Source organism: Argiope bruennichi, chromosome 9, assembly GCF_947563725.1.
Source record: "Argiope bruennichi chromosome 9, qqArgBrue1.1, whole genome shotgun sequence".
NCBI lineage: Eukaryota > Metazoa > Arthropoda > Arachnida > Araneae > Araneidae > Argiope > Argiope bruennichi.
Genome location: NC_079159.1, coordinates 79406332 through 79416503, shown reverse-complemented (window position 1 = coordinate 79416503; position 10172 = coordinate 79406332). Strand labels below are relative to the sequence as shown.

The following is a 10172-nucleotide window of genomic DNA, read 5'->3' as shown; positions in this document are numbered from 1 at the left end:
GATATTTTTAGAAGAGCACATAGGGTAAATGGCATCCACAGCCTTTCTGGTACATACGCACTATTTTATCGAAATTTTCTATGACCATTTTGCATAAATGTAATTGAATTTCGTTGATGCAGCGTTGTATTTCCTCTTTCAATGCATGCTTACTTGTGGGCTTGTTGGCATAGACTTTTGACATCAAATAACGCCATAAAAAGAAATCCAGTGGTGTTAAATCACACCATCTAGAAGGCAAATTCTCAAATTTTCAAACTATGGCCGCCAGACTTCTTTTATTTTCATTAAGACATCCACAGCTTTCCTGGCTAATAAAAAGGAATCAAATGGTGTTAAATCACACCATCTAGAGTACTAGTTCTTAAATTTTTAAACTGTGGAAGCCAGACTTTCATTATTTTCATTCAGGCATCCATAGCTTTCCTGGCACATACGCATTTTGTAGAGATTTTCCATGACCATTTTGCATAAATGTGGCTGAATTTCGTTGATTTCTTCCTTCAATGCATGCTCACTTGTGGGCTTATTGGCATAGGCCTTTGACTTCAAATTACCCTATAAAAAATCCAATGGTGTTAAATCACACGATCTAGAGGGCAAAGTTTCAAACTGTGGCCGCCAGACTTTCATTATTTTTGAAATATTGTTCAACAATGAAACACTTTATTCTATCATGTAATGCTCCATTTTTATTAACCATAAACCATCAGCTGGCAAATGGTTTTTAATAGGGTAGCCAACACTTTACTGCACGAATGGTGGCAAAAGGGTGCCCTAAAATCTTGCGGTAATTTTGGGACACCTTTTTTAAAGATGAATTTTGCTACTATGATGCTCATAATACTTTTTTATGCTAAATAGAGACTTGAAAATTTCTTGAGACTTGAAAAAATTTGGTGCATATGCTCTTCAAGACAGAAGGGAGATCGCCATCCAAAAATCCGAAAGATAATTAAAATATAAGATAATTAAATTAATACTTTTCAGGCATACCTTCCGAAAATATTATCTATATAAATGTTTATCAAATTTTAACTATTTTTTTAAATATTTTAAATAATATATATTCTGTTACAATGTTCGTTTTATTGTAGTGAAACACAAACTAATTTCGTTGATCCCACATGTGTAACATTGTATCAGGTGCTTTTTGCATCTTTGAAATAAGAAAAAAAATCCCTTTATTTGAACATTAATTCCGAAATATGACTTGATGCTTCCACTTTTATTTAGTAGTACATAGGCATTCTGGTTTTAATAAGCGGTCATTTGTATTTGATTGATTCCAATAAACACGTTTTCTAGTGTCATAAAATAGCAAAGAAATATTTTAAATAAATAAATTCCCTATTAATAGTTTATAAGCCAAACAATTTAATATTCTGAGCGAACAACCTAGTCGAAAATGTGGCTAATGTAAATATATAAACTAATTCTGTTCCGTATCCAAACTAATTCTTTACTGCTCTCAAATTAAAAATAACAGTGATTAATTCATCAGTATTGCACAATTACTGATACATCGGAAGATTAAACAGAATGACATATTCACTAATACTCATAGATATTCGAAAGTAAATTTCGATTTTATTATCACATCCTTCCAACAAAATTAGATTTAACCACAGTTTTACTTTAATTTCGGTATGAATAATATTTATGTAAGTGTTAGTGCAAAGAGATTTGGTGAAGTTACCATTGACATGGCCTAAAAGGATACCAATTTTAATTGCAGAAAAATGAAACCTTATTTTTGAAAAGTTATTGCGCCATAATTACAGAAATGAAGTAATTTATAAAAATTCTCATATATTGCCTCGTTAGCAATATTTTTACTAACTCAAAAAACATAAAAATATGTCTTTATTTTTAAAAATAATTTCCTATTTTTAAATATCAGAAAGACTTTAAGAAGATGTCACTTTCACACATTAGATTTTTTGTAAAAATGCATGTTGAAGTATTTTTATTTTTAATCGATGAAATAATCACAATCGTAATCAACAACATTTGGCCATCTAATATGCAAACTTTCAATGTGGGATAGATAAAAATAAATTGATTTTTGAGCAGAATATCTGGAGATGTCATTTTGGATATGTTTCGAATTTTAGAATGTTGTGTCACATATTCCGGTTCAGAATAAGGAAAACTGATGGTGTAATATCGGATGCGCGTTATAGGAAACAATAAAATACCCTTCTAAATTATTAATTTTTTCCAAGATTTGTCTTGCGAGGGCAATCTCGAATTTACGTATTGTAGATTGACGCATCTTTTGTTCACGATTACTTTACACTTGTCATTTGATCCCATTGTTTACAATCAAAATCTGCATTGACAGTTGGTCCAGGTTTCAGCATCTCAAAATGAACGCTTTAGCAAATATTCCACCAATACACAGAATAATCTTTTAAAGATGTAAATATGGCTTAACAGTATTTCGTTGAAATGGGTTCGAAGAAAGCCATTACATTTTGTACTTTGGATTATATTATAGGAGACCCATTTTTCATTTCCAGAGAACAAACAACCAAAACTCTCTTCTACTCTATGCCTTGAAGCAATAAGTTTTATGTGATACATCACTTTGTTGTTTTCGGATAGATAAAGGATCCAAACACCTTCTTACTTTACAAATTTGTTGCAATTGCTCTGAGATGGTTAACTAAGCTTGCGTAAGATTTCTACTTGGTTAATTCTTTAGGTATCTTCTTAAAATTGTATATGCTTTTATTTATTCATAATGATTAATGATATCTTGATATTTATCGTATATCAAATTGAACACTGTTTATAATCACCGTAATAACTATGTCACCGCATTGAAAGAGATAGAAACATGATCAATTATGTTTGTCAAAGTATAATGAATAGGCTATTTTTTAATTTATAGAATTTGTAGTTCCTTTACAATTTTTTTTGGTATGTAAGTTAATGATATTTATTTTAATATACCTGCCTGTGATATCCCTGAATTCAGTGGCCCAAAGCAAATACGTATTCAGCCTAGGAAATATCAAAAATTAGATGTCGTTATTTTTTTAGAAGCCAACTACTATTATATAATTTCGAAGTCCCTACCAGAACTGTACTAAGTGTATATATCTACAGTCAATTCAAGTGCTATCTATGAAGCAGCAAATTACTGATAATAGTTAACTATTTTAATTTAATTAACTGCATAACTTTTGAAAAATATAGATTATTTTTTGTATGATATTTTGAAAATTGTTATAACTCAAAATGTCACATTAAAATGGTTCTTTTATATCTATATTATCTAAAATTATGCTTCCATAAATTATTGACAGAATTAAAATGTAACTTTATAGGCTTTAAGAAAGCAAACTGTAATATACATATATATTGGTAGATGGAATTTAGTCAGTAGCAATACTTTAATTTGTGCAAATGCTGTTGTATATGTGATTTGGAACAATATTTTTAACAAGTAACAATTTTATTATAACAAGTTTTTTTTCGGTAAAAAATAAAGTTTATACATACTGAAGAATAGTATTTAATGATGCTTTGGCAGCATGAATTTCAGATTTAAGTGATAATACCATGAACGTTGCTAGAATTTTTACTTTCAAATATAATTTGTTGATAGAATATCACAAAACGTTTATGGATTATCTTATAAACCATTATGAAAGAAGCATGAAATTAAAATGGGAAGTCATTTCGACATGATTTAAATAAACATGCCAGCATGAAGATTTAACATTTCACTAAAAAAAAAAACGTAATATATATTTTTTTAAGAAAAGTATACTTTTTTTTTCAAAAATAATAATCCTTCAAATTTATTAAAAGTTGATACAAGTATATCTGAATGAAATATATATATATAAAGATTTGAGCCAAAACACTTTCTGATTAAACTTATAATTTAATAATCAAATTTTTATAATTTAAAAAAACATATATTAAATATAAATTTGAAGAAGTCTACAGATATTTTTAGGAACACAAGATTTCTTAAATGGCGTATAAGACATGTGAATTACCTTCCAAATAAAATACATTGAAATAATAAAGGATCAATACATAAAGAAAGCGTATACAAATCTTTTTTGAAGTAAATCAAATGTCAGAAATTATTTATGAACCTAGATTCATAATCTGCACAAAAATAATGAAAAAAAAAATTATTACATGAAGTTACAAAAGAAGGAACATTTTATTTCCGCCTCTTACACAAACAATAGATTGTCATTCTATAAATGTTCTTTAATAAACTAAATTAAAAAATCTATATAATTCATTATAAATGATCATTGCAATTGAAAAAAATATATTTTCAAAATATTTTAACTAATATACTTTTAATATTTTATATTCAAAGTATAGTTGCCAACTAAAATAATGGGGTACCACGGTAATTTCGTTTTTTACTATCGTGTTCGCAAAATTGGTGCCGACAGAAATTATTCATGAAGACAGATTATTTAGATAGAAAATCTGATTAACCAAATTAATTAACAGAGTTAATTAATTAGCACTTCAGAATTTTTGAAATATAGAAATCGAGATTTTTCAGTAATTCCATCTGGTATTGACTTTCCATATATATGTATAAATTTTCGTCCCAAAATAGTATTTAGTTAAATTTAATTAAAATTAATAATGTTTGCTTAAAACTCCACCTGAAAAGAGCCAACTCATTAAGAACCATATTTCAAGTAAATCTTAGATTGCTAAAGGCAAAAAGTTCATTTCTTCCATTTTATTGTTACAAACCTGTAATGTTGCTTCCTAGTATGGTAAGTTCAATCACTGGAAAGACCGTTTTACGAGCAGCTCTGTTTAGTTCTGATCGGTTGCTGCATCAGTGATCTTAGAGCTTGGCAACCATTTGGCGACTTGGCGACAAAATAGATATTACTGGAAATTTCCAGAATTTTAGCAATTGGGCCAATAGGAAGCGAGTTATGCCTGCTTGTTCCAGAACCTTCTCTGCCCGCCTTCGAGAACTAAAAAAGGTCGGCAGTCTCAAGCTGCAATCAGTCGTAGTCGTGAAGTCAGTCGTGTATGGATTCGTCGAGAGGATAACGAAGCAACAGTGTAATAGTCTAGCGAAGAGAAATCGTTGTGTGGAGCTCAAGCGATTGCTAAATTGAGGTGTGTGCTGAGTAATGGTATTTATTGTGGAAGCAGCATCGAGTCATTTGAGGGATAGCCAATCGTGTAGTAGTGTGTCGGTAGCTGGATACAGCTAAAGCGAGAAGACAGTGGTAAATTGCAGACGTTTGGAGAGGCCATAGAGTAAAGCTACGTAGATTCCCTTCTTCTTCTGAATTCTTTCTGGCCGCTTTGTAGGCTGTGGTTGTTATTAATACCGATTAGTACTTGTGGTCTACTGTTTTTTGTAGTGATCTGCAGTGTGTTGACAGCGTTCGTCTCGGCTGTATATTTGTCGTCTCCGTGTATTCGTGTCCTTCGTGTTCAATAAACGTCGTGTCACTAAACGACTGTATACTTCATAGCCCAACAAATCGGAAAAGAATCCCGAAGGAATTCCCGTAACATTATTTTATTTAGATTCCAAGAAATTAAAAAGTAATTCAGATTGATCTTTAACATGAGCATTTACTTTCAGTTTCCAAGTAATATATGATTTTTTTGGAAATTTAACCCTTTGATCTTTCTAAATATTTTCGAATCCTTCTCTGAGGTTGTTCTGGTCCTATACAGGCTGCTAAAAACATCCAAAAATGGTTTGAAGACAATGGAGATGAAGTAAGACGCTTGCTTGACCTCCTCAGTCTCCTAACTCGAATATTATTGAACATTTATGAAAATATTTGGAGTCTAAACTTGCTCGATTTCCACCAGCATCTATACTTTTGAAATTAGATACTGATCTCCAAGAACATAAGCTTCTTATTCCATTAAATGTTATTCAAGACATCTATGCATCCATCCCACATCTCATATAATCTATAATTAAGTCAAAAGTTGGTCCGACCTGCTTTAATAGAACTTTTCTCTTATTTCATGGACGTTCGTATTATTTTGTCACGCATCTTTAAATTTAGGATTTTAAATTACAGAAATAAAAGACGATTCACAGAAGACAACATCTGGTTAAAATAATTATAGAGGGTAATATTTATAATAATGAAATATTTCATATATGAATTAAAATTCTTTATATATTTCATTACATTTTATTTTTTCAAACATGAAGTATAAATTTTAGCTGGCTATTTTAATGATGAGCAATAGATTAAGAGTAAAAAACTGGTAGGCGTAATAGGGAAATTTCTAGACACTATTTAATTATGTCAATTAGCCCGATTAATGAATGTATCTAGTTAAACAGATCTCTCCTTTTCAGCCATTTCCATCTACACCGATTTTGTGATGCGAAATGAAATTGCAAAGTTCCTGAGGTATACCATTATTTTTGTTGGCGATTGTATAGTAAAATTTTAGTTAAATTCTTTAATTAATATAAAACTAATTAAAATCAGAAATAAAAATTCACATTAAAACTATTGTAGCGAAACAGTTAATTATATATTTTACAGTCACGTGCCTATTCGTAGAAAAATATATTTATTATTATAGTTACTAAATAAAATATTTTAATGCATCTATAAACAAACCAAAACTGTGTTATTAAAATGATACATATTGGACGAGGGATTCTAGTTAATTTTATTTTTCATATTTTGATTGATCCATTGCAAGTAGTGAGAGACTTGGGTAAACATTGTATAATTTCCCGGGTGATGGCATCGTCCACTCTTTCCACGACTGACCAGGCCTTCCACAACAAAGTGTTCCATTTCGTTGTTGTAGAAAATGAAAGGCGACCCACTCTCTCCTAGGCAGATATTGATATTTTTGTCTGAAGAAACTGCACAGAACATTCCTTGGGCGATTCCAATGGACGCCAGTGGGCAGGTCTCAAATGTCTGGATTGATAGATTAGCAAGCATCAGTTTCGATGATTCTAGCCCATCTTCATTCAATTCCCATCCGGTTATCTTTCGAAATGAAAAGGCAAATTAGAAGCAAAAATAAACTGGCACAGCTTTGCTATTACTGAAAATTGACTCTATAATTTCTCATCAGCTTATTATTTTTTGAAAGATAATCTTATTATCATATTCAAGTCGTTTGTATTATTTTGAAGAAAACAGAGGTCATTTGATTCTTCTTTAATCATTCATTTCCTTTCTGTCATATAATAATTTTAAAGCTATTTCCACTAAACATATTACAATGAACCAAAGCAAGCTAATAAAAATGAAATTATATAAACCTAATTTTTTTAAAGTAGAATCGTGGCCGAAGACAGAGAAGACACTTCCAAAGGTTTAAACTTCGCTTTTATTAAATCCCTGGAGGCATCATTTATGTACAAGAAGAAGCGACGAGTACATCAACACAGAACGACACAAGAGCGAAAAGAGGAAAAGCTAATGAAATATTTATCCACATGCTTATGTACTGTAGGATACGGATAGGGATTTTTTTATACGTGTCGATTTAGGTAGGGAAAGCTAGTTATCTTTTAAAAAGAATTCGCTTATCTAGACAATTTTTTATCCCTTCAAGCGAAATGTGGGGCCTTGTCAACTTCAGTAATTTTAGAACTAGTGCTGAATTCATTAAATAAAAAAGGTGGAATTGGATCAGGAAATAAGAGAAAATTTTAGAATGAAGTTAATATGGGCTAAATTAAGCTAAAAAATTAGGTGCCTTCCAGGTTCGAGTCCCCATTCCACCGAAGAACCGTCATGCAAGCGGGCCTGGTGCAAGCTAAATCCATTGGGGCCATATGTCCTCCCGCTGATGTGGTGCGGAAGCTTGGAGCGGAAGTGCCAGTCGAGGAGCCGTCCTCGTCATCTGACCGTGGTTCAAAATTAAAACCGTGGTTCAAATTAATTAACAGTTCCCAAAATAGCCCTAATTTTGCCTTAAACCGGAACGTTAATATAATTTAAACTAAACTACTGAACGGATTTGGGTAATCATGTTCATTTGGCATGAATAATTTCTGCAAGCCTTATGGTCTTTATAAATCATGAAACTTACTTATTAAATTGATGCAAAATAAAATAAAAAATGTTGGATCTTTGAAAAATTTATTTTTTTCATCACGATTAAAAAAACTGCATTTCTAAACAATATGACATTTCGAATTATTTAATTAAAATGGATTCAACCTTATTTAAATAAAAAAAAAAGTATTTTATCTTTCATTCCTATAATATATAAATTCACCAAACGCAAATTTCTGAATTGCAATTTTTATAATATTTTTCTCTCTCTTTCATTTACCATTTATATAGAATAATTAAATATTTAAATCACAAAATATATCAATCTAAAATGGAATAATAATAAAAACTTACAAAACCTTCTTGTCCTGGAACAACATTTGTAGCAGTTGAGCTGAGTGATGGCAAACAGATAGGGAGAATGACCGGTGAATATGAAATATCCGGCGAAAATTTCACAATGGCAATATCGTTTTCTAGTGTACTGCTGTTGAATCCTGGATGTGTAATTATTACAGATCTCTAAAAAGATTCAGTAAATATAATTTGCTTTTAAATCCAAGAATAAGAAGTAAAATATATGCTATAAATATGCGAAATATAAATATATGCGTGGTTATAGAATAAACTAAGTTCCATAAAAAAAACTTCAATTGTTGCATACAGATAAATACAGTAGATGATGAATCATATGAATGTAATCTTTTTAAATTTTTCTAGATGGATTCAACAAAAACTGTTGAATAATTTCAATCTAGCTTCTCTCTTCTTTCTCTCTCTAATTCGTTCTATTAGTCGGAATAAGATAAAATTTAATATACTAATAATTCAAAACTTTCAAAATTTATTAAATAAAAAAATAGTACCAAAATTCCTTAACAGATGCCATGATAATATAAATGGTATATATTTTCATATATTGAAAATGTGAAACATCATTTGCATTACAGGGTATGTGTTTATGTGATTTTATTATTTATAATATTTTGTTTTTATTTAATTATTTTATTAGTATCTTTTATTCTTCGTATATTCATTAATACAGTAAAGATTAATACTGAATATAGATGGCGCAGTATGCGCTAACCCATATGTATGTTTGGAATGTGGGGAAGGCGCATTTAAGCTGTTTTTTTGTAAACACTTCTCCCTGAGAGTTGGGGTGAAACTGGTGCAAGCAGGCACCGCTCGCTCTTTTGTTAGCGGCAAAAAGAAGTATTCGTTCGCTCTTTGTTAGCGGCATTTTCTACTTTAATTGTATATAGTATTATGTGTTACCTTATATATGTGTAGTCATCGTCCATGTGTTGTTATATGTGTGTGTGTGCAAAATAAATAAGAAAAGAGACAAGAAAGCATCTTTCCTTGGCTTAAATACACACATCCAGCTATAGTATGCTTATTAGTATTATTATCTAGATATAAAAAAAGAGGAATCTTTCCGAGCATTTTTTATAGTACATATGAGTATAAGAAAAATCCTACTGGTAAAGTTGTTCCTCAACACTAACTAAATAATTGACTCAAAAATTATCATTACTAATATCATTACTTATGTTCTAATTAACGGCATTTTAATTGCATATACCTAATATCTTTTCCTACTAGATCACTCAGAAGTGATACCTAACATTAAATTTGTGCGATTCATTTAAGGTCTATTTAGTAGTCAAGAATTGATTCAATTGAATATTTAAATTTATAATTTCAATGAGTTCCTCAGATTTCTTTATAGCATTTTATTTTGTTGATGCACGTCAAAAATATTTCTTCCTTTACATTTCTGTGTCTGGAATGATTTTGAAAAAATTCCTAGTATATTTTCCAAACATGACAATCTGGGACAAACGATACACCAGGTGGAAGTAAATTTCAAACACTGAAAAAAAAAAAAAACGGAATTTAAACATTTAACTATTTTATTGATTTTAGAAGTTACGAATTACAGAGAAGATCAAACTAACGTACATTTCTTTAAAATTAGCTTTCAGGCAATTTCATTGAATCAATTCATTAAACGATGTGGCAAATTATTAAAAAGAACATGATTGTGTGTCTTTTTTTTATGTATGAGTGTTTAAAGTCCTTGATTTAATAGTAAAATCAGATACATGCTCAAGCTATAACGTTGCGAAATAATAAAAA

The 10172-nt window shown here is 30.2% G+C and overlaps 1 protein-coding gene across 1 annotated transcript in view; it reads right to left on the bottom strand.

The window, feature by feature from the left end:
- Positions 1-4283: 4283 nt before the first annotated feature.
- The window catches only part of LOC129984986 (P-selectin-like), a 28958-nt gene continuing 23069 nt past the window's right edge, over positions 4284-10172 (bottom strand). The window contains exons 12-13 of the mRNA XM_056094921.1: positions 8382-8549; positions 4284-7007 (exon numbers count right to left, since the gene is read on the bottom strand). Coding sequence (XP_055950896.1) covers positions 6666-7007; positions 8382-8549 — 510 coding nt within the window. The 3' untranslated portion in view covers positions 4284-6665. The remainder of the gene's footprint in view (positions 7008-8381; positions 8550-10172) is intronic.